This window comes from Lynx rufus, unplaced genomic scaffold, assembly GCF_022079265.1.
Source record: "Lynx rufus isolate CCGP_SWC_20201006 ecotype Redwood Valley unplaced genomic scaffold, mLynRuf1.p SCAF_2, whole genome shotgun sequence".
Classification (NCBI taxonomy): domain Eukaryota; kingdom Metazoa; phylum Chordata; class Mammalia; order Carnivora; family Felidae; genus Lynx; species Lynx rufus.
The window spans coordinates 179,065,689-179,089,929 of NW_025814834.1; the positions used below are offsets into that span (position 1 = coordinate 179,065,689).

At 38.8% G+C, this 24,241-nt stretch overlaps 1 protein-coding gene across 1 annotated transcript in view; it reads left to right on the forward strand.

The window, feature by feature from the left end:
• Positions 1 to 24,241, forward strand: part of NDC1 (NDC1 transmembrane nucleoporin) — a 47,195-nt gene that overhangs the window by 6,820 nt on the left and 16,134 nt on the right. Inside the window, exons 5-15 of the mRNA XM_047084612.1 lie at positions 1,036 to 1,174; positions 6,011 to 6,119; positions 8,509 to 8,560; positions 11,227 to 11,362; positions 12,154 to 12,246; positions 14,705 to 14,786; positions 16,650 to 16,805; positions 19,178 to 19,417; positions 19,529 to 19,644; positions 21,988 to 22,038; positions 23,793 to 23,856. Coding sequence (XP_046940568.1) covers positions 1,036 to 1,174; positions 6,011 to 6,119; positions 8,509 to 8,560; positions 11,227 to 11,362; positions 12,154 to 12,246; positions 14,705 to 14,786; positions 16,650 to 16,805; positions 19,178 to 19,417; positions 19,529 to 19,644; positions 21,988 to 22,038; positions 23,793 to 23,856 — 1,238 coding nt within the window. The remainder of the gene's footprint in view (positions 1 to 1,035; positions 1,175 to 6,010; positions 6,120 to 8,508; positions 8,561 to 11,226; positions 11,363 to 12,153; positions 12,247 to 14,704; positions 14,787 to 16,649; positions 16,806 to 19,177; positions 19,418 to 19,528; positions 19,645 to 21,987; positions 22,039 to 23,792; positions 23,857 to 24,241) is intronic.

Consider the following 24,241-nt stretch of genomic DNA (forward strand, 5'->3'; position numbering starts at 1 on the left):
TTTATACATAACATCAGATGTTTTTGATATTTATGCTTGTTGAATTTCAGTAGTTTTTTTAAAACCGTTTTCTGTGAAAGGTGCTATGCTAGGTGCTGTTGGATTTGTGAGAGTGATTCACACATACACTATAAGGTCTTTGAGAGTTAAGAACAGTAAGGGAATTAAGACATGGACACAAATGGATGTGATAGAAGAGAAATAGGAATTTATGTGAAGTGGGAGGGAATAAGAAAGTAACGTGTACACATTAAACCTGTGGCAGTTCAGAAAGCAGGGAAGATCATTGGCTTCTTGGAGGAGGTGGCATTTAGGTTGGAGTTTAAGGAAGGATTGTGTGGGGAGAATGAAGAAAAAACTTTAAAATAATTACAACCACCTTCTTCAGTAGTCGTTTTATCACTTTGAAACTGATACATTTCTTGAACACATGGCCCTGATAAAAATTTCAGGTGCTATTCTGAGCTTAAAAATAAAAAAAGATTACGGTAGTCTTAAGTTCCCTATTTTTTACCGCCTTTAAAATCTAGGGTTCACGAGTACTACTTAATACTTGATTTCCTTTTGCCCTCCTCCCCCCCCCCCAGTTACTATTACATAGGGCTTTTTTTTTTCCCTAATGTGATAAATTTTCTTTAGTGAGAAGGGTCCTCTTGAGGGGTTGCCCCTTTAGAGGCATTTAGAGAGGTCATTGCCAAAGGCATGACCTCTCTAGCAGGCACGCACCCTTCAGTTCTAGCTCCTCTCAGTCCAATTGCAGCGTACCTGCTTGTAAGCAGTGTTGCGTGCTATCACAGGGCATGTTCTTCCCGTTGGCAGACTTCCACAGGAAGAGCTAAGGAGTTAACCTTTAGAGAGGTCAAATTCTCATGCATCCGGGAAAGGGTTTTATTAATCTTTTGCCCACACTTAACCCAAAATGAACCATTTAGTTAGCATTTGGGGCATGTCTTAAGTGATTATGTCAAAGTTTGAGCTTTCTAAAACAGTGGTTTGTGTCCTTGACTGTTGAATTAATAACCTTTTTCTCTCCAGTTTAAATAGCCCTGCTGCACAAACCTGCTTAAATGAGTATCACCTGTTTTTTCTCCTGGCTGGTGCATTTATGGGCTATAGCTACAGTCTCCTGTATTTTATTAACAACATGAACTATCTTCCATTTCCTATCATACAGGTAAGATATCATTTGAGCATTACGTTATGTCAGAATTTAGCAGAGTTAAAATTGCCTTTGTATATGTGTATATAACTGGCCTCATCTGATTGATTCAAGATTTGATCAACAAAACTTAGGACTGAGATCATCAAAATGCCATTTGGAGGAGAGTGATTTGTTTTCAATCATATGTTTGAGAGCTGTAGCTGCCCTTCACACTGCCACTCTGAGGATACTGCTTTGCCCCACTCTTTCCCCTGCTGCTAGGTAGTGGCAGTTGCTGTGACCTAGCAGGGCTGGGGGAGGAGGAGGATGACATTCATGCAGTGTACTTCTGTGCAGCTGCCAGCTTCCTTTTGCACCTGAGAACTCATGGGCTTGAGGATGTTCACGTAAGTACAGGATGCCAGTTACTGTCTCAGATCTTTTCCAGAATGAGGCATGGTGTATATAAATAAATCAAACAGTTTGACTGGTTTGACTGAATAGTTTAAACTATCTTTCAGTTAGGTTTTTAAAAATCTAATCTGGTAGGAGTCTTTGGTGGAACTCAGAACCACCTCCTTTGGCAGGAGAGAGAAAGATCGGTTGAGATTTCTCCTGTGGCATGAAAGCTGTCTCCAGACTGTTCCCACTCTTCCTGACTATGCTCTTACTCGCTTCATTCCTGTGCTGTGGCAGGCTAAGGACTGGACTTTGGAGCAAAACTATTAGAACCAGTCCTTTCCCACTGAGACCCAGTCTGGTGGGGAGGGAGGGATGTGCAAACAGATGATGTATCGTGAGAGTGTGAGAATGTAGATTAGGGTTCTCCTGATTTCACTGAAGGTCCCATATGCCTGTTGCTTCCATGAGAACGATCTGTTAAAAATAGACCTATTGCAAGGAGATAGCGCTCACAGAAAAAGCTGGCGAGGGCACCTGGGTGGCTTAGTCAGTTAAGCGTCTGACTCGGTTTCGGCTCCGGTCATGATCTCACAGTTTGTGGGTTCAAGCCCCACATTGGGCTTTGCACTGACAGTGCAGAGCCTGCTTGGGATTCTTTCTCCCTCTCTGTTTGCCCCTCCCCTGCTCATGCTCTGCTTCTGTCTCTCAAAAATACATAAACATGAAAAAAAAAAAAAAAAAGAGAACAGGAGCTGGCCCTTACCTCCCTGCAGTCTGTGAGTGTATGAAGGAAGAGTCCTGGTTAGAAATTCTTCACATCTTGAGAAGATGAATTAAAAGCAGAGTGTCAGCTTTGCCACCTTAAAATTTTAGGAGGAAAAAACCCCAAATTCTGTACAGAAATATCCATGCTAAATCATATTTGATCCAAATGTAATTAAGAATATAAAGAATAAAAGTGTTAGAGAAAAACGAGATATCCCGAAATCACTTTCTCCTCCATGAACCTCAGTTGATGGCAAAAGAGTACAAGTAGGAACGGTCCGGTAACTGACGGGTGCCTGCCAGTAGAGGGTTCCCGCTGTGTAAAGTCACATTTGTTTTTTTGTTTCTTTTTTTTCTAAATGTTTATTTTTGAGAGAGACAGAGTGTAAGTGGGGGAGGGGCAGAGAAAGAGAGAGAGAGAGAGAGAGAGAGAGGGAGAATCCTAAGCAGGCTCTGAGCTGTCAGCACAGAGTCGGATGTGGGGCTCGAACTCATGAGCCGTGAGGTCATGACCTGAGCCGAAGTTGGACGCTTACCTGACTGAGCCACCCAGGTGCCCCAGTAATGTCACATTTGTAAAATTTTACTACTAAAGTTTTTGTAATTTCTTTTGATAAAATTTTATTTTATTAGAAATAGAGACAGAGTGTGAGCAGGGGAGGGGCAGAGAGAGGGAGACACAGAATCTGAAGCAGGCTCCAGGCTCCGAGCTGTCAGCACAGAGCCCGATGCAGGGCTCGAACTCCAGAACTGTGAGATCATGACCTAAGCCAAAGTCAGACGCTTAACTGACTGAGCCATCCAGGCTCCCCGTCCTTTGATAAAAATTTAGATTTATTTTTATGCCCATGAAGTTTCTTTCTTTTTTTTTTAAGGTTTTTTGTTTTGTTTTGTTTTCTTTTTTGTTTTTAGTGTTTTTATTTATTTTTGAGAGAGGGAGACAAGGCGTGAGCAGGGGAGGAGCAGAGAGACAGGGAGACACAGAATCCGAAGCAGGCTCCAGGGAGCCCAATGCGGGACTCAAACTTGTGAACCACAAGTTTATGACCTGGGCTGAGGTCAGATGCTCAACCGACTGAGCTACCCAGGCGCCCTGAAGTTTCTTTTCTAACGGTAATATTCAGCTTTGGCTTCAGATTCAACTTTGGCAGAATGTTGACTTTTAACATTGGGCCATTCTGTATTTGGCCAAAATCTATTTTGGGGGCATCTCTCATAACCATGAGTGTACAGGAACAGTGTCGTTTGGTCTGCCCAGGTGGGTGTTATTCTCCAGCCCCGGGATGGTTGGAACAGGGGTTTTATGGGTGGATGCAGTGGAGTAAGGGAGGTACAGGTTTTTGGCAAGAGTAGTTGAAATGATGGATCTTTGTAACCAGGATCATAGTTTCTCATCCACCAAGTTTGTAATGTCTTTGCCTGGCTGGATGGATTTGCCTCTTCAGAAGATTGACGGGGAAGGAACATACAATAGCTTAGCCTTCTTTGATTAGCCCTAAGAGCATGGTGCACATCGTATGACCTTTCCTTATGCACTTCAGTTGCTAAGGAAAGCAATATTGATAGGAACTTGCAAGCTTAAAGTGAGATCAGGCCCATTTGTTCTTCTGAACCTCCATAAAATGAGATGATGGTAATAGCTGTTTACTTTTTTTCTTTAACTGGCCAAGCTGACCAGAGAATGTTAGACCTTAAATTTTTTTTTTTTATAAGCATAACGGCATTATTATTAGCATCACCATCATCATTATTTTTGGTGCTGCCTGTCAGCTTACGTCCTAAGAGTAGAGTGGTAACACTATTTTTATTATAAAATATTCCAATACCGTAGATAAAACAAAAGTTTCCTTTAGTCTTTCTGCTGCCAATCTCAATCTTTGCCTCAGAGATCACTGTGACCAGTTGAGTGTATGTTCTGCTAAACCCTTTACTGTATAGTTACATATATATTATATATATGTAGGATGGAGCTTCCGTATGTATTTTGTAGGATGGAGCTTCCATAAAGTTTTATATGGTACATATTATTCAGTAACTACTGTTTTCATGTAACAGTATGAAAAATTAGCTCTTTTTAAAAATCTAATTCTAAGCAATTTACCATTAGCCTATTAGTTTTTCTCTAAACTAGCCTATAGAACTACAACCAGTTCCATTGTCCTTCTTGAGTTCTTAATGATAGACTGATGGGGAAAAACAGAACATCAGTATGGAGTAGGAGACAAGGAAGTGGATGAACATCAGGACAGGGCTTGGCAAGCTCTAGGCCAACAAGACTGAAAGTATTAAGTAAGATAAGATTTATAGAGCCTGGCACATAGTTAATACTCAGTGAAGGGTAGTTGATAGCCACATCACAGAAGAAACCCACTAGGGAATTGGGGAGCACGAAGAGGTTCTATTAGTTATTCTCTGCATATTTACTGATATGCCTACCTCTTTGCCTAACCTCTTTGGATAGTTGTGAGTAGTGGTTGAGGTGAGAGCTTCAGTAGGAACAGTATAGGAACTATAGCCTTTCTATTGGGAGATCGAGGTAAGAAGGTAGCACCCAGTGGCTGTGCATAATTGTGCCGCTCTGTATCTTGGACTTTGAATATATCCAAATAAACCAGGACACTTGGAACTGTGTGGTTAGTGACCAAGTATTCATATGGGATGCTTTTTGAAAGATACTGTAGGAGTTCACAGACGTTGTATGAAGCTGTAATTTCCACCTGAGTAATATAATTATTTGCTCTTCTTTAGCTCCTGAAATTCCTTAAAGAAGGATCAGCCATAATAGAAGCAGAAAAGAAGACCAGAATTTGGGAAATTCATCTTTGCTTCATTAAATTTCCTTTAGATTCTGTCCAATAATTTAAAAATATTTTTCCATTGGCATTTTTGGGGCAGGGAGGGGAGAGGAAAGAAGCAAACAAGCCTTATTTTACAAGAAGTGTAGTTTGTTTTTTTTCCAGGAAAAAAGCATTTCATATTTTTTCTTAATTGATTTTTCTCTCTTAGATGATTAGAATAGAAGATACCCATTAATGCACTGTTTGGCTGGGTCAGCCTTCTTATCTCACAGATAATTAGGAGACATGACTTGCTCAGTGCTACACAGAGAGGAGTACTGAAACTCAGGTCTCCCGACTCAGTCTCGTGTCTTCTGCCTATTTTTCTTGTAGACAGCATTTGAAAACATTGAGTGTAGAGGCAGTATGCAGAAGATTGTAGTCTCTGAAACCAGCCTGCCTGGTTTAAAATCTCAGATTTTCCTTTTGCTAGCTGTTAAATTGGTTAAGTCGCACCTTGGCTTCCTCATTGGTAAGATGAGGATAATAACGGAACCTCCTTCATAGCATACTTAGAGTAGTATCTGGTACATGCTAAGCGGCCAAAGAATGTCAGCTGCTGCTGCTGTGATTATCATGTTTTTTGTATGTACACACTCTATTTCCATAGTCTTTAGTATAACTATAGATGTTGTTAATGTTGTCATTTCTGATCTCCTATCAATGAGATGTTGTATATGTAAATATTAAATATTTTAACATCAGAAATTGTTGATTTTTTACCTCTGGAATAAACTTCATCTTTTTATGCAATGATTATTATTTTTTTTTTTATTATGTGGACTGTTTTAGTGTTTGCTTTAGAATGAACTAGAACCTCTACTTGGAAGTGTCCTTTGATTCTGTTTTTTCTTTTTTTTCTCAGCAATACAAGTTCTTGCGCTTCAGGAGATCTCTGCTCTTGTTAGTTAAGCATAGTTGTGTGGAATCACTGTTCCTGATTAGAAATTTCTGCATTGTGTATTATTTTCTTGGTAAGAATTTCTGCTTTTTGATACAGTGTATGTGTTAGCTCACAGCTCAGAAAATGTCAATTAACCAAGTCATTTTTGGTTTTGTTTGTTTCTCAATTGTAGGTATGTGACTAGCCTGATTCAATGTTTAGATTGTTAAAGAGTATTTATTAAGTTAAGGGAAAATATTGTTAAAGAAAATGTATGTACAAACAATGGAATATTATTCAACCTTAAAAGAGAAGGAAATCCTGTTATATGTTACAACATGGGTAAAACTTGAGGACAACATACTAAGTGAAATAAGCCAGTTGCCAAAAGACAAATACTGCATGCTTCCATTTACATGAGGTGTTACTTGAAGCAGTCACACTCTTAGAAATAGAAAGTATAATTGTGGTTGCCAGGGGCTGTGTGGGGGAAGGAAAAAGGAGAGTTGTTGCTAAGTGGGTAGAGAGTTTCAGTCTGCAAGGTGAAAAAGTTCGGGAGATCTGTTGCACAAGGTGCATATAGCGTCTGTACACTTCATGGTTAAGCTGGTTAATTTTGTTGTGTGGTTTTTACCATGATAAAAAAAGAAGAAAATATATGTCATTTTGTCATTCTATAAATAACATACTCTTTTTTTTATAACCTTTTGTAACTTGGTACTAATATACTAGAATATCCTGCTGCTAAGGGAAACATAGAATTTATTAACATGAATTTTAAGCACAGAAATATAGCTTATTTAATATAATGAGGCAGATCAAGATGAATGGAAAACATTAATTTCAATAGCAACATATAATAGTATAAACAAAATTCAGCATCCTAAAATACTGTTTTCAGACTACAGGTTTCCCGCATTATCTGAAAGTAGAGTGTTCCTGGGAAACTTTGTAAGCTGAAATGGCACAAAGTGAAGAAGCAATTACTGTTGATTTATATAGAAAGATTAAAAAATTTTTTTTAGATGTTTATTTTTGAGAAGACAGAGTCAGAGTGTGAGCCGGGGAGGGGGCAGAGGGGGGAAACCCAGAATCCAAAGCAGGCTCTAGGCTCTGAACTGTCAGCGCAGAGCCCGATTCAGGGCTCGAACTCAGGAACCCTTAGATCATGACCTGAGCTGAAGTCAGATGCTCACCTGATTGAGCCATTCAGGCACCCTGATATGGAAAGATTTTTGAGTATCCCAAAATAACCTCTCTTAGGCTTTTCTGATACTTTAGGACGCATCTTGCTAATGGATGCACAAAACAAATTGAGATAAAGCACAGATGCTCACAGACACAGTTCAAAGCTTTGGAGGCTTGATGCTGAGCTGCAGGAAGGAGCCTGGTGGGGCTGCTCTTGCTGCTCAGGGTGTGCTGCCTTTATACAGCAGCTGTTCGGCTTGGTGCAGAACAAAAGCTGAATGTTGTTTTCACTTTTCTGCCTTTTTCATAAATTCGGATTTCTTTCAGTTAGAACAAGTGCTAGCGTAGGCCTTTCATAAAAGCGAAGTGGCATAACATGAACTTTCAAACAGCAGGGGATATCTGCATAACTTTCTGATCCTACTTTTTTCTATGGAATCATTTTATAGAATTGTTTTTACTCGGTATGGGCTGTTCTGTTGTCCACTTCTTTCATCCTTAGTTTATATAACCCATTGTTTTACATAGCTCTTACAACTGTCATTCTGATGTTAACACCTTGTTGTTTTTTTATTAACCTACTATCTTCAGCCTGGATGTTTCCCCACCATTGTACATTTGGGCTGACATAGCAGCCGTGTGACTATTTCCGTGGTCAACTATTTCTTCTAGAACTCTGTACATGTTCCATTCAGATTTCATTTCCGATGTTAGCACTTTTCATTTCTTTGTTGCACTTGGGTCTTTTTGGCCAGTTTCTTTCAGTTATTCATTTTTATAAAATGTCATGTGGGCTTTTCATAGGAAACAAGGAGGCGACACAATGTTATGCTTTGCTGTCTGCGCCTGAACTGAATAACAGATGTCAGTGACCAATCACAAACAGACTTAGAAAGAAGGGATGTGATTAGTCACAGATTGTGATGTGTTTCCATTATCTACATACTGATTTGTGTACTGAGAAGCTGGAAATATATTCAGTTGCTCACTGTAAATATACCATTGGCAACTGAAATTTGAATTATGCTGTTGGGGGACTAGTGTGATTTAACTAAACCACCACTGAAATATGGAAATATGACTGAAATATATGCATAATCAGACCTGTGCAAAGCAAGGACTTCCTGTATTTAGAAATTATTCTCTTTTCCTGCCCATTCCTGATCAAACAACCTAGCGTTTTGACCCAGGTCTTAGTGTCTACTTGGTCATCTCATCAACCTCATGTTACAAAGTATGATTAAGATTTATTAACTTTTTATGTTTATAGCATTGTATTTTTTTCCTGTCAGGCCATATTCCCAAAGCTTGGATTAGCACTGCAATGGACCTTCAGATAGATGAGTAAGTGATATATGAAAAGTCTGATCTTTAAATCTGTTAGTTGTTTCCATCATTGTAGGTGTTTACCACTTTTCAGGTATTTTGTTTAGATTTAGCCTTTAAATTTTTAAAGTTGAAAACCAATTGTATTCATTTTGGAATATACCTAGTTCATATAACTCAAAATTCCAGTGTCATATAAAAGAGTATACAGTTAAGAATAATCCTTTTGCTCCTGTCTCTAGTCACCAAGGTTCCTCTCCCTGGAAATTAGCAGTCATAATTTGTTTTTTGTTAGATATAGCTTTTATATTATAGAAAAGTGGACTTCTTGAGTTGTATGGGCATACCTCTCTTGTTTTTCTCCTCAGTAATCATTCTCTGCTATTGTGGTAGGTAAGCACAGTGCTATGGTATTGTTTTAACTTTACCACTAAAGAAACCAAAATTGAGCAGGGTCATATGACCAGTTGAAGGTCAATAAGTGATAATCGAGTGGCAGCACTAGGGTGTCTTACTCTGGTTCTTTCCCATGTACTTTGCACATAGATAAGGCTTTAATCTTTATTTGGAAAAAAATGTAAATTTCTCTATCAGTATTTGTTCTTTTAATTTTTATTATTCTACTGTGAGACATTTTATATCATGTAGATTTAACTAATAGCATTTTGGGGGGGGTGGGGATGTTGACATTTGTAGGTGTTTGAGATATTATGGTTTCTACATTGTGTATTTCAATTTCTAACTTTTTTTTTTTAATGTTTATGTATTTATTTAGAGAGAGAGAGATAGAGAGCGAGCAGGGGAGGGGCAGAGAGAGAGGGAGACAGAGAATCCCAAGCAGGCTCTGCACTGTCAGCGTGGAGCCTCATGCGGGGCTTGAACACACGAACCGTGAGATCATGACTTAAGCCGAAATCAAGAGTCTGAGCCACCCAGACACCTCTCAGTTTCTAACTTTTAAAAGTTTCTAGGTAAATTTAGTTTTGTCCTCGGTTTAATTGCTAGATAATGAAACCACATGCATGGGTCATTTATTACGTTAGTCCGGATTTTACATTGGGTCTAATGGAAAGAGAAAAATGATAATGACATTTGACTGTAATTGAACATAGTATTTTTTTCCTTCTTTCACTTGAAATACATTTTATTTGTATGGCAGTGTCAAATATCCTGTTCTTAATATATGGCAGATACTTAAAATCTGAAAATAACTTTATTCTCCTAGAAACTGTAAAGCACTATGCTAGACACACCTAACATCAGGTGTTTTAAATGTCAGAATAGCCCTAAGAAAGGAGAGGGGTGTCTGGGTGGCTCAGTCAGTTGAGCGTCCAACTTTGGCTCAGGTCATGATCTCACAGTTCGTAGGTTCGAGCCCCGTGTCAGGCTCTGCTGAAAGCTCAGAGCCTGGAGCCTGCTTTGGATTTTGTGTCTCCCTCTCTCTCTGCCCCTGCCCTGCTCACGTTCTGTCTCACTCTCTCTCAAAAATAAACATTAAAAAAAAACAAAAAAAAAAACCCACCTTTTTTTAAATAAAAAAAAAAGAAGAGATTATGGCACCATTGTATGGATGAAGAAATTGAGTGTGGGTTAGGTCAAGCAGTTAAAGGTAATCACAACACACCTAGATGGCAGAGCCAGAGGTTCTAATCCTGTTTTAAAATTACTAGTTGTGTGATTGTAGGATTATGATGACTTTGCTAATTGATCTACTCAAGGTTTTGGTAAAGTAGTGTTCCCTTTATTTAGCCTTCTAACAGAGTTTCTTAAATTATTTTTTTTTTTAAAGTTTATTTATTTTTGAGAGAGAGAGAGAGAAAGCACCAGCTGGGGAGGGGCAGATAGAGCGGGAGAGAGAGAATCCAAGCAGATTCCTTGTGCTCAACTCAGAGCCCCAATGCGGGGCTCAATCTCACAAACCATGAGATCATGACCTAAGCCAAGATCAAGAGTCAGTCATTTAACCAACTGAGCCACCCAGGTGCCCCTTAAATTATTTTAAAAGTAAAGATTGTGATTTTCTGATAGTGCTATGTGCTCCCAACTATTGTGGAACCGTTTTTTTAGGGTATACAGATAGAGCTGAAATTTGGCCCAGGAGAGGTGCTAGTCCTATTGAATGATTATGTGTCAAGCTACAAAGTAACAGTAAAATTTTACCCAGCTGCTAAGGGTTGGCTTACAGGCTTGGCTCATTCTTTCTCCATAGGAAATGACAGTGAAGATTTGGAGCACAAGAAACTGAGCATAAGTTTAGGTCTCTTCTTCGTTTAAGGCTCCCTTATGTAGTTCGTAAGTAGGTATTAGGGAAAGAATTGTATAGGGTGCAAAAGGAGGGGAGTCTATAGCACCATTATTTATTTATTCATTACAAAAATTTTTTTTTAATTTTTGAGAGAGAGACACAGAGCATGAGTGGGGGAGGGGCAGAAAGCGAGGGAGACACAGAATGTGAAGCAGGCTCCAGGTTCTGAGCTGTCAGCACAGAGCCTGATGTGGGGCTCGAACTCACAAACTGACATCATGACCTGAGCCGAAGTCAGACACTTAACCGACTGAGGCACCCACGCACCCCCATATCACCATTATTATTAATAAATAAGATTGATTTGTCATTGTGAAGCTGTTGAATGCTGAGATTGTATTTTCCCCATTGGATTAAATAGTAATTTCTGCTTTCATAGGCAGTTTCATAGGCCTCTTGACACTCTGAGTGGCCTCTTGAATCTCTCATTACTCTACCATGTCTGGCTATGTGGTGTCTTTCTTCTGATGACTTGGTATATCTCATGGATACTCTTCAAAATCTTTGCCACAGAGGTTAGTATTGAGTTTTTTGTTAATACATTTGTGTTTTAGAGGGCACGGGTATTTTTAGCAGAGCACTAAGCAGTATGCTATTGTGCCTAAAGCCATTCTGATAAATTGGGTTTTGGTCTCTTTTCTGAGGCTTTACTAGGGATGTATCATTTGTAACCATAATTTGCTGTGTGTGTGTGTGTTTGTGTGTGTGTGTGTGTGTGTGTGTGTAAGGAACAGTGTTCGTGTTCTTGATCTTTGGAAACTAAACTGCATGAACTGCTAGTGGAACTTAATTGTGCTTTATCTGTAGTGTAATTCTCATTCCTCTAGTGAGCACATACTAAATGCCTGAATTTTAAATTAGTTTTACATGCTATCGGTATAGCTACTCTGAAAATATTCAATATAAAGCAATAAAATATTTGTTCTTTGAAGGAAAGTCTTAAAATTTGTATAGAAATTATTTTAAATGAATGGGAATTACATTGTCTTTATCATCCAGGTGTTTATCTTAGGAAATGAGTGTTTGTTTTTCAGTTTACCATCTTTGTAGGTTTGTGTCCTTCAGTGGCTTCAGAGAATCTTTGTTCCTGGAAGCCAGAGATTTAATAAAATGGGGAGAGTAACATTTCAGAAAGTAGTGTGTTTAGGTATATGTAATTTTGATGCAATCCATTATTAAAACACTGAAGATGTTAATTTGGTTGTATTGTTTCCTGTTGTAATAAATTTCAGTTAGTGCTAACTTACTGAATAGAGTCAAGAAAATAATCATTTTCATAGTCTTTATATTTGATTATACTTGATAGGCTCATCTGTTCCCTGTTCAGCCACCATTTTCAGAAGAGTCAGACGAATGCCTCCCGAAGGTCTTAAACAGCAATCCTCCCCTCATCATAAAGGTGCCTGAGCTATGTGTTTTGTGTCTTCACGCAGTAATCTCGAACCTATTTATGAAATGGACTTAATATTTAGCGTATTTAGATCTATTTTTTGAGGGCCTACAATATTCTAGCACCAGTATTGTAAAACATCAACTACACACTGCATGGAATGCCATTCACTTTCTTAGTTTTCATTCCAAGTGACTAAAATGCAAGGATATATTGCAGTGTGTATGTACAAGCTAAGCTAATTTGTGCAAACTAAACTATACTTAGATTAGACATAAAAATATTTCCTGGCACAAAATACTATGATATACAACCGTATGTGTGCATTAGCTTTTCATAAACTTATAATTATAGCAAAACAAAATACTGTTTTGTTTTATTTATTATGGAGTCAACATGTTTTTACTCATATACTATTTTTTAAATTTTTTTTTTTTCAACGTTTATTTATTTTTGGGACAGAGAGAGACAGAGCATGAACGGGCGAGGGGCAGAGAGAGAGGGACACACAGAATCGGAAACAGGCTCCAGGCTCTGAGCCATCAGCCCAGAGCCTGACGCGGGGCTCGAACTCACGGACCGCGAGATCGTGACCTGGCTGAAGTCGGACGCTTAACCGACTGCGCCACCCAGGCGCCCCACTCATGTACTATTTTTTAAAAATTTTTTTTAATGTTTGTTTATTTTTGAGAGAGAGAGAGACAGTGTTGAGTGGAGGAGAGGCAGAGAGAGAGGGAGACAGAAGCAGAAGCAGGCTCCAGGCTCTGAGCTGTCAGCACAGAGCCCGACACGGGGCTCGAACTCACAGACCGCGAGATCGTGACCTGAGCCAAAGTCGGACGCTCAAACGACTGAGCCACCCAAGGGCCCCTACTCATGTAGTATTGTTGGTTGTTATGATCAAAGGTAGTGCTTGGTAGGTACACACATACAATGAGCTGTCTTAAAAGATGAATAATGAGGGGCACCTGGGTGGCTCAGTCGGTTGAGCAACCAAGTTCGGCTCAGGTCATGATCTCGTGGTTTGTGAGTTCGAGCCCCGCATTGGGCTCTGTGCTGACAGCTCAGCCTGGAGCCTGCTTCGAATTCTGTGTCTCCCTCTCTCTCCGCCCCTCCCCTGCTCATGCTCTGTCTCTCTCGGTCTCAAAAATAAATAAAACATTAAAAAAAAAAAAGATGAATAATGATAATGATCCTAAATTAAATTTTAATCAAAAGAGTTTAAAGAAGTTCTAACAAATTTACAAATTAAACTAAGAATAAATTGTTTTGATTCAAATTGCATTTTGAAATTTTAAAGTAGATCTATACATAATATGTGTGATCCTGTTAAGAAGTCCTAGTACTTAAAAAATAATTCAAAGAAAATGGAACCCAGAGTTTGGAATACATTCCGAAAAGTTGTAAACGAATAAGAAAATGAACCAGTGAGGTTCTGATTACCGTTAAACATCAATTATGACTAATTTATTAGATATACAAAAATATCAGCTACTCATTTGGTTATTTAACATATCTTTATTTACTGGGTAGGTGTCAGTCATTGCTAGTTGCTTAAGGCATAATAACGAGTAAGATGTAGCAAGCCTAATGGAAAAGGCAGATACACAAAATAATGAAAATTTATTGTGATAAGTGCAGTGGGAGCCACTTTTGCTGCTTGGAACCAAAATAGGAAAGCTTCATAGAAGTGATGGTGTCTTGAATGATGAGTGAACGATTTTGCCAGGAAACAAAATGAAGATTTTCAGTAAAAAAAGTTCAACATATGTTGTGTGTCTGCTGTGTGCCAGGCACTGCCTTTGGATGTGGTAGCAAGTAAGATGCTGTCCCTGCCTCAGAGTTTAGTGGGTGGAACCAGATGAGACAAGTAAACAGGCAGTTAAAATAAATTATGTTAAGTGTCATGGTTGAGAGCTGTGTAAGTATATGTTGATGTGGGGAGGCCTGGGAAGTTCTAGAAGGAAGTGATGTTTTAAGTGTCTCACCATAGAGATGGGAGAGAACACAGAGAGTTTCTTGTAGCTGGAACCTACAGTGGGTAGGGTAGCTTACAGAGGGTAGAGGCAAGACAATTCTGGGAGTGTGGAAAGGAAGGTTATGGCCAGCTTGATTGACAAACTGAATTTCCTTTATGAAAAATTACAGCGATTTCCCCTTACATATAATACTGAGCCCAATTCATAACTAAGATTTCATATAGAAGTTAAAACAATTAGGGGCACCTAGGTGGCTCACTTCATTAAACGTCTGACTTTGGCTCAGGTCATGATCTCGCGGTTTGTGAGTTCACGCCCCACATGGGCCTATTGTCAGTCCAGAGCCTGCTTCAGATTCTCTCTCCCCCCGTCTCTCTCTGTCCCTTTCCTGCTTGCGCATGCGTGTGCATGCGTGTGCTCTCTCAAAAATAAACATTAAAAAAAAAAAGTTAAAACAATTAAATAATGTTTGTTTTTTTCCCTCTTAGTATTTGGCCTTGCAGGACCTGATGTTGCTTTCTCAGTATTCTCCCTCACGAAGACAAGAAGTTTTTAGCCTTAGCCAACCAGGTATTGCTAAAAGTAACAGATATAGGCATATGTGTGCAGAAGGTGTTCCACTTAAAATTTTTGGTGACAGAGATGTATTTAATAAAATACACAACTGTTGAGTCCATTAAATGAAGTATTGATTTTAATGCACCTAAATGTTTGCATTGCTGTGGTTAGAGGTTATATTTCCAGGAAAGGTATTTTAAAGCTTTCTTCAGCATCCTCATTCCCTTACCCTGAAGAAATGATGAGGTAGATTGACAGTTTTAGAGCAGAAGAGTACAGTTTAAGTATCCTCAGAGTTTTCATGTTACAAAGTGTCTTGAAAATCAGGTGGTCTAATTCCCTAGATGGGGGATCTAAGTCTCAGAGAGATTAAGTGGTTTATATACAGTTAATGTCAGAGTTGGAATAAGAAATTCTGTCATCTGACTCCCAAGTGCAGAGCTCCCTCCTTCTGTCATGTTACTTTGCCTCCCTTTAAAAAAAAAAGTAAAAAATAACTAGATTTGATGGTGACCGGAGGATGCCCTTGGCAACTCTGAAACACTTTTCTACTGTCAGTTGTTACAAACTCATCAAGACTGCAACTATGCCAGTGCTCTGCCTGTTTCTGGATGGAAAGCATTCCAGTTTAGCCAGCAATGGAGAACAACCTAACCTAGGTAGCTTTTCATCTCTGTAATCAGCTCTTCATTATTTTGCTAAACTTGCCAATTCCCACATTATAAAAGAAACTTTCTATGGTTAAATGTTACATGGAAATGAAATTCAGTTACATAAAAATATAAATGATTGGAGCCACACTCTCCTTTTAGTAGCATGAAAAATCCAGAGCTGATGCTGTAGAAAATTAACTAGCAATTCTTTTTTGTCAGACTTAGGTTCACTTAGGAATTCTGTATGCATTAAATATTTTCACCAGATATTCCAGTGAACTGTAACAAGGTGACATGTTCTCTGCTAGAGAACTTACATTCTAGGGCATATTATTAAAATTTCCCTGGACAATCACATAGTTGCTTAGTGGTTCTGAGTTACAGCAGTACAAAACATTCTGGGACCTACTGATGAAGTATTTTGTTTGCTTGGAGGTTAAGTGGTATTCCTCTTGAGCTGTAGATGGGGGAAATGTTTAAGGGGGGCTCTAAATGAAGACAGAAAGGTTATTTGGCACCCAGAATGGGAAACAAATTTTCAGTGGACTCCTTGGCTATTCTCAACATAGAAAGTAGCATGGTTGATTTTTATGTGGCAGCTGTGGGAGAGAAAGGTCTTAGGAAATGAAAAGATAATGAGAGTAAGGGAATTTTTACAAAATTGTGGATCGTAGTAGTTTCAGTTAAATAATAACAGATATGTGTATAAAATATGATCGTTAGGAATAACATGTCATTCCTACAGACATAATAAGAAATAGGGGCCATTGTAAATGAAAATGTAAGGAAGCTTAGTGGGCCAGACACAAGTTTATGGGTCACTGGGGGCCGTGGGGCGCATCTCATGAGACATGCCTGTATTCATTGTCTTCGTCTTCAGTCTGTTCAGTGCTGGTAGGGAAGTAACTCTAGTCTTTTTCACTCACACCATCCTCTAGTATTTGGCTTTATTTTAGCAACCAATTTGGCAGGTTTTTTGTTTTTTCTTTTTTAATGGTAAGATGGCAAGTTTTCGCTTGTAGACTTTTTGGAAAATTATTTCATACAAATATTTATTGAACTCCTTCTGTGTAGATGGCAGTGGTGTAAATAGTAGCTTAGCCACGGCAAGTGGACCTTCATGCAAAGTGTAATGTAGTGTTTCTTGCAGAGTTTTCTCCTCACTTTGAGAGGAGACTCTAAGATTATGTACATTTTAAAAGCTGGTTTTTTGACCCCTTAGGTGGGCATCCCCACAATTGGACAGCCATTTCAAGGGAGTGTTTGAGTCTTTTAAATGATATGACTCAGAAACTGGTTCTGTATCAAGAAGCAGCTGCTACGAATGGGAGAATGGTGTCCTCGTATTCTGTGGAGCCTAAGAAATCGAATTTTCCAGGTAATGCCTGTACTAGTGAGAGAGGGCAAAGTACATACATTTTGTTTCCTAAGAAAGATGACGGTAGTTAATCTAAGGATATGTATACATGAGTGTGAAGGAGTTTTAGGGAAATCCTGAATTTTTAGGGAAAATTGATCTCATAAGTGGGATATTGTACTGAACCAAGAAGAAGGCCTGAGTATCATTGTAGATTGAAGAAATTAAGTCTGGTGTGCTGATGGTGTTAAGAAAGTTAACTGTGGCTCATCAAATAGAAGGAAGTGTCAGCTTCCTCAGGTACAAAGCCAGGTGAAGCTTTACAGATAGTACTGGTGCAGTATCCCAGACACAAAAAGTCGCTGGCCAATGCCCAGAGAAGAGTAACTGTGTGACTGAGTGATTTCATGGTGGGGGCATCGCATTCATGGTTTTCAGAGAGCTTGATAGAATGTTTGAAAGATGAAAGCCGAGGGGAAGAAGTACAGTGGAGGAACCTAGGCTATTTGACCAAATTCCTTATGTCAAAAAATGCCAAGGAACGTAAGACTAACGAACGGACTTAATGTTCACCTGCCTTCTGGAGCCAGTCCTTTAATGAAAATGGGCAAAACTGGCTGGGTGAGGACTCTGGTAAACCTGAGAGCACTGGCTTCATCTGTAGGGGAAGCTGTGGGTTAGCTTCGGTTCATTGTTCCCATGTGGGAATTTGGACCCAGTATCTGAACTTCTGTGTGCCCCCCCACCCATCCCTACTTTTAAGAGAAGCCTGAAATCTGAAAATATTTTGGGTGAAATTTTCCACTTATTTTATTTTATTTATTTTTAGAGAGAGAGTGCATTGTTGTGAACGGGGGCTGGGGGGAGGGACAGAGTGAGAGGGAGACAGAGAATTCCAAGCAGACTCCATGCTGTGAGCACAGAGCCTGGATCAGGGCTCGATCTAACAAACCATGAGATGGTGACCTGAGCTGAAATCAAGAGTTGGATGCTTAACCAACTGAGCTACCACAGGTGCCCTGAAATTTTCCACTTTTTAAATGTTGGTAACTAATTTTGATATTTACAAAATCACTACATGGGTCACAGTAAACATCATGATTCTGAGGGGGTCATAGACCAAAATGAGAGATTACAAATGGAAAACAATTTAGGTAAGATCGTGAATGTCAGATTTTAAAAGATTCTAGTGTTTCACTTGTTCTCCACATTCAGATTAGCATTTATTTATTCAACAAATATTTATTGAATGCTTAGTATATGCCAGGCAATGTGCTAGAAACCAGAGAATCAAAGATGAAACACTCTTGGAACTGACCTTTTAGTGGGAGGCCCACAAATAATTACAAGACAATGGAATTGGTAAAAAAAAAAAAGAACTCTGTCACAGATTCTGAATGGGTAGGATGATTGTTGATAACAAAAGGAGGCCTGGCATATATAGTTTATATTTTGTAACAATATGGAGCCATTAGAGAATTTTGAATAGGCTAATTATATCAAATTAGCATGTTAGATCAATGCAGTCTCAGGTTAGGAGGGAATCATGGGGGTGACCAAATAGGAATTATTCATTATTTTAAATTGTTGTCACATCCCATTGCTCAGTCAGTATTTCACATTTTGTAGAACTTAAAAACCCCAGTCTCAATTTTTAAATTGATTCTTCAAATATTTCCAATTAGCACTAACCTTAAAAAGTCATTCAAAAAAGTTTGGCACTTTAAATGTTTGATGTTTTATGGTGGTTTTATTAAGAAGCTAGAACACCAATGTAATCTATTTGTCTTTGTGCCTTGCACTGGAGTGGCTGGAAAAATATTCCTTTGTTTCTGTACAATGGAATTTATAAATTGGTGATTATAAGATAAATTTTGAAGAAAGTGTTTATAGATCATATTTGTAGATCATCCTGGGCAAATTCATCTCTGGTGTGACTTCTGTTAACTTGAAAAAATTCTGTGGAAAATGGGTAAGTGTGCATTTATCAGTACATTTCACAATACAAATTTGTTTTAGCCAAGTAATAGCTATAGTAGGAGCTTGCAGTAACATTGGACACATTCTAGTGCAGTAACTGAGGTTGTTGCCATTTAAAAATAAAATAGAAATTGATAGGTTCGTTCAAAACAGCGTAGGTTTAGAGAAACCGACCTTGAAGGTGAAGATCTTCTCTGGGGGGAGAAAACAAGGGAAGCTGCACCAGTCTGACCGAAGATGTAGAACACCCCCGTGAGTGGTCGCTGAGTTGCTGTCATAAAAGCTGGATGTTGAGAGTGTAAACATACATGGAAACAAGCTACTGAACTTTGGGTAAATGCATTAACCCAAAAACTGAGATGTGTAAAGTTTGTTCAGGCTGCCTGTTCAGCACTGGCTCTGTTCTTTTACAGAAGAAACTACTTTTCAGACCCCAAGATCTAGCCAGATGCCTCGGTCTTCAGTGCCACCATTAGTTAAGACGTCACTGTTTTCCTCAAAATTGTCTACTCCTGATATGGCAAGTCCCCTCGGAACCCCATTTGGTTCTAGTGTAGTGAATCGGATGGCTGGAATTTTTGATGTAAATACCTGCTATGGGTCACCTCAGAGTTCTCAGCTGATAAGAAGAGGGCCAAGATTATGGACTTCTGGTGAGGATTGTTTTCTAAAGTTTGAAATGTCATAGTTGTAGAGAATCCGATATCCTAAGTTTTCACCTTCTTGATTTTGTTTTGTTTTTTGTTTTTTGTTTTTTTATTTAGATCAGCAAATGCCTGAATTTTCTAATCCTTCTCCATCTACCTGTGTTGGTGCGGAGGGTAAGACAGCAAGACAGCCTAGCATGATTTATTCATGGATTCAGAATAAACGTGAACAGGTAGGATGATATGGTTATAGGATTTATATTTGCACGTAACACTGAGAGCATCAGGAATCTCACAAGAGTAACCCATCAGGGATAATTAGGACTTTTTTTGATGCTTCATGTATTAAGTTGACCCAAATGAAATTGCCAGTATTTGATGGGCTTTGAGCTATATAAATTGTAATTTCATATGACTGAGACTAATATAATGCCTTTGATCTGTGAATTCTTTCGTTTAATGAATATTTACAAAGTTCTTTATATATGCTGGGTGTGGTTTTAGGCACTGGGAAAACAGCAAACAAAAGTCCCTGACCATATGTTTATATTCTAGTAAGGGGAAATAGATGAGCAAGCAAATGTATTAAACCATGTCTCTGAATAAAAAAAAAAAAAAGTATTGTGAGACTTATTTCATATGCTATTAAGAAAAAAAGTTGCCATGATATGCTGTCAATTGTTAAGACGCGTCCCAATATGTTATACTCAAAATATGAAAAATATGTGTTTTAAAGGGGAAGAAATTTGATGTCTTAAGTGCTGTATAGGAAAATAGAGCCATTAAAGGAAGTCTCCTTGATAAGTTGATACTTGATTAGAGACCCTGAAAGAAAGGCAGTGAACAGACAAATGCAAAGGTCCTCAGGTGGGGGTGTGCTTGATTTGTGTGAGGAACAGCATGGACACTAGTAGGTGGTGATGAAGTCAGAGAGGCAGCAGGCACCCAGAGCTCATCAGGCACATTAGTTATTGTGAAAACTGACATTTTCTCTGAGTGAGATGGAAAGCCACAGGATGATTTTGTCCACAAGAATGACGTGATGTAACCTTACATTTTGAAAGTGCTGCTTTAGCTGTTGTGTTGAGACTACGTTCTCAGATGGCAGGAGTAGAAGCAGAGAGACAGTTGTAAAGCTGTTGAAGTAACGTAGTGGGAGAGGATGGTATCTGTGATCAGGGTGCTTGTGGTGGAGATGTTAGATGTGATCAAGGTCTGGATGTATTTTGAAAGTAGGTGTGATAATCCTATCTTACTGATAGCAAGATAAACCTTGCTTGCTGTTTGGTTGTGTGTGAAAGAGAGAGACAGTGTTGACTTTCAAGTTTTTGGCTTGAGGATCTGAAATAATATAGTTGCAATTTATGGAGTAAATTTAACTGATTTGAAGAGATTTGGTAGAGATGAGGTAGGGAAATTATGAGTTTTATTTACGTCCATTTTGAGGTGTTTATTAGACAACCAATTGAAAATACTGAGTAAGACTGAGATGTATATCCAAAGTGTAGGGGTAAGTTCTGGGCTAGAAATACAAATTTGGAAGTCATCAGAATATAGACAGTATTTAAAGCCATGAGACTCCCATGAAAAAATGCTTTGGGAGTGGATATAGAAGAAAAGACATGTAAAAACTGGACTCTGCAATGACTAAAGAGGTCTGAGAGATGAGGAGGAATAGCAAAGGAGACCAAGTAACTATTGAGGTGAGAAGAGAACCAAGAAAAGGGGAAGTAAATGCCACATGCTGCCGATACGTAGCCTGAGATCCACACTAGGAATGAACTATTGTGCTAGAAATGTGGAGGTCATTGAGTCCTTGTCCAGCTATTGGGTGGAGCCTTGGGGATGAACGCCTGATTGGATGGGTCCAGGAGAGATGGGAGGAATTGCCGGCCACAAGAAAAGCTGGATCTTTCAAGGAGTTTTCCTATAAGTGGTACAGAGAAATGGGGTAATTAATAGCGGGAAGGAGTTGAGGGGTCAAGGAAGGGTTTTATATTTTAAGATGGGAGGAATAACATCTATTTTGACGGAATGATTGATTAATAGAGAGGGACTGTAGGCATTATACAAACTTCAGGATCTCATTTGCCCTACCTGTCGTAAGTACCGCCGTATCGTGAATTCCCTTTCAAGTCAGTTGGGGTATATAGCTTTCAGCTTAATACTAAGAAAATTGTTTCCCATGTAAATATCAACTAATAGAAAACAATTTCATGTCTTAAGATTTTTTGTTGTTGTCTAAGGAAACATTCTTTTTTGGCATTAAGAAGTTAAAGGGCAAGACAGTTGTCAAGAATTGAGTAAGAAAATATCACCAGAACCAATTCAGATTCCTTTTATTGTGGGGTTAGACATGTGTACTTGAGAATGCAGTTTAGGTGAGATGTCCCATCTTCGTTTTCCAGTTTATAATACGAAGGTATTTACTTATGTGGTTTACTATAACTATTCTCTGTAAGATATGAAGTGTTTCATTTAATGTAGTGTCAGGGAGAAACTGGGGATGTGTTAACATTATGTTTGAATAGATCTGAAAACTTCCATGTGTTAATTCTTCCTTCTTTCCAACTCAGGTTAAGAATTTCTTATCAAAACGGGTGCTGATAATGTATTTTTTCAGTAAGGTAAGAATATGTAGTTACAGCATTGGGAATGGGGGGAGAGGAAATGAAACGAAATGAAGTACCAGACTAGATTTGACTTCTAAATATTTAGTTCGATCCTAGGAAGCTTGGCGTAGTGCTCTGCTAAACCTCCATGTTAGTAGTTGCCCTAGACCCCCACCTCACCTCAGTGGCTTCCCGAGGCTTGACTGCAGTTGGCCTCCCGAGTCTCCTGGCTGAGGACAGCTTTGTGCTCATATTCAGCCTCTTCCTGCGGAGTGATCAAATCCATGGCGATCCTTCATGGCTCATTGTCCTGCCAAAATCTTTGTGGCCAATTTGGTATTCAGAAGAGAGATGACTGGATTAGATTATACATGTTACGCTTGCGTGGGATAAAAAGTTGTGATTCAGGCCACAAATGAAATGACGTTCCACCTTGTCCGTCCGCCGCCCAGCTGCCGCAGGAGAGTAACTCTGAATTGCAGAAGCGAAAGAGTCGATCCTGTTTCACTGACTACAGCTGTTGCATGTTAATCCTTTGATAAGCAAAACTTCTGCCCATATGTAGGGGAAAGAATTTTTGTTTTGTGTTAGCTATTTAAATCTAACTTCTTTCATTCTGAAGATACTGCAGTATTAGCTAATGTTGTACTTTGTTAAAGTGAAAAGTTTGCACTGGCATACGTTATTCATTTTCATTCTGTGGGGAGAGAGATCTGAGTAACTCTGATGGAACATAGGCACACACAAGAAAAGAATCATTTCAAGTGCTTGAAACTTTTTTCTCGCTTTGGTGGCAGGGAAGATCCACCCAACTAGCAATTACCTTTACCAAAAAGAATCTACCTCAGGCTCTCCATTAGAGCTTTGGGAAAACTATCAGCCCCCCCGAGGAAGGTGTCCTGTCTTCCACCAAGAGGAAGAGGGGTTGTCCGAAGTTTTACTTCAGAAGGATGGGAAGAGAACTCACCTTTGTGTCTTATGTATGCCATGTTCTTTTCTCTTAAGTTCCCTCATTTAATTCTAACAGCATTCCTGTCAGATGTCTTTCTGTCCTCATTTTACAGATAAGGAAACCTGAGGCTCAGGGGGGTGGGGGGGGTCAAGTAGCTAGTCTAAGGGCATATAGCCAGTAAGTGGCAGAGCAGATGCTGAACGAGATCTCCTTTTCCCTTGGAAGTGAACGTCTACTTTTGATTTTGATTTTGCAAGTGGATCTATTTTAAGATGAGGAGTTGTAGACACTGCCGTTGGATGTTGAAAAATGTAACGTGCTGGTGTATTTAATAGGCTTTGTTGGGCATTACCAAAGCCAGCATTTGTTAAAATGCTCCATACTATTTGACCTTGCTGTATTAAAGAAGGTTGGATGGTGTTTCTTTGGAGTGGGGCTAAGGGTAGACAATTTAAGAGTGGGTAATATGTATTTAGGCGTTCTGAGGTTTTGACGCCTGAGCATTAGGTGTTCTGAGCATTTGTAACCATTGTCTCTCAGGTGATCTGTATACCAATCTGAGGTGGGTTGAGTGTATGTAACTCTTATTTTAAGTGGGAAACTGAGACACATAGAGATTTAGAGATTGGGCAAGAGTCACACAATAAGTTGGTGATAGACTGCTTTATTGCAGTGAAATCATATTGTGTAAGAATTTCAGATTTTAATTCTTGAGAGCCAGCTGTGAATTTTGTACTGTTACAGCTACATAGTTGATAGATGACATAAGAGTTATTGCCCAGGGGAACTTATTGAAATGTTTTTGTTGTATTTGTAGCACCCAGAGGCATCTATTCAGGCTGTTTTTTCAGATGCCCAAATGCATATTTGGGCATTAGAAGGTAAGCAACCTCAGTGAACTACGATTCTGATTTTCATTATCAGTTAAATACTGAAGTATAATCCATGAAAGGTCAGTTCTAGACTCTGATATCAGTCTTTGAATTTTTAGATACATTTTTATATCTTTGTTTTATATGGATCATTTTTCTTTCTTAGATACTTAGGTGTGCTTTAATTTGGGCAGAAAATTTCCTTATATAGAAGCAGAGAAACTGAGTCTGGGATTCTTACCTATCTTTTTCTGCTTCAAAAAACTGCAACAATTAATAGATTGTTTTCAGCTGTCAACTTATATTGACCTAACATTTAACATTTTAATGTATTTAACTTGAATTTCATATTTAGCTTGAATATGAAAATTTAGTTGTTAAAGAACTGTTTTTT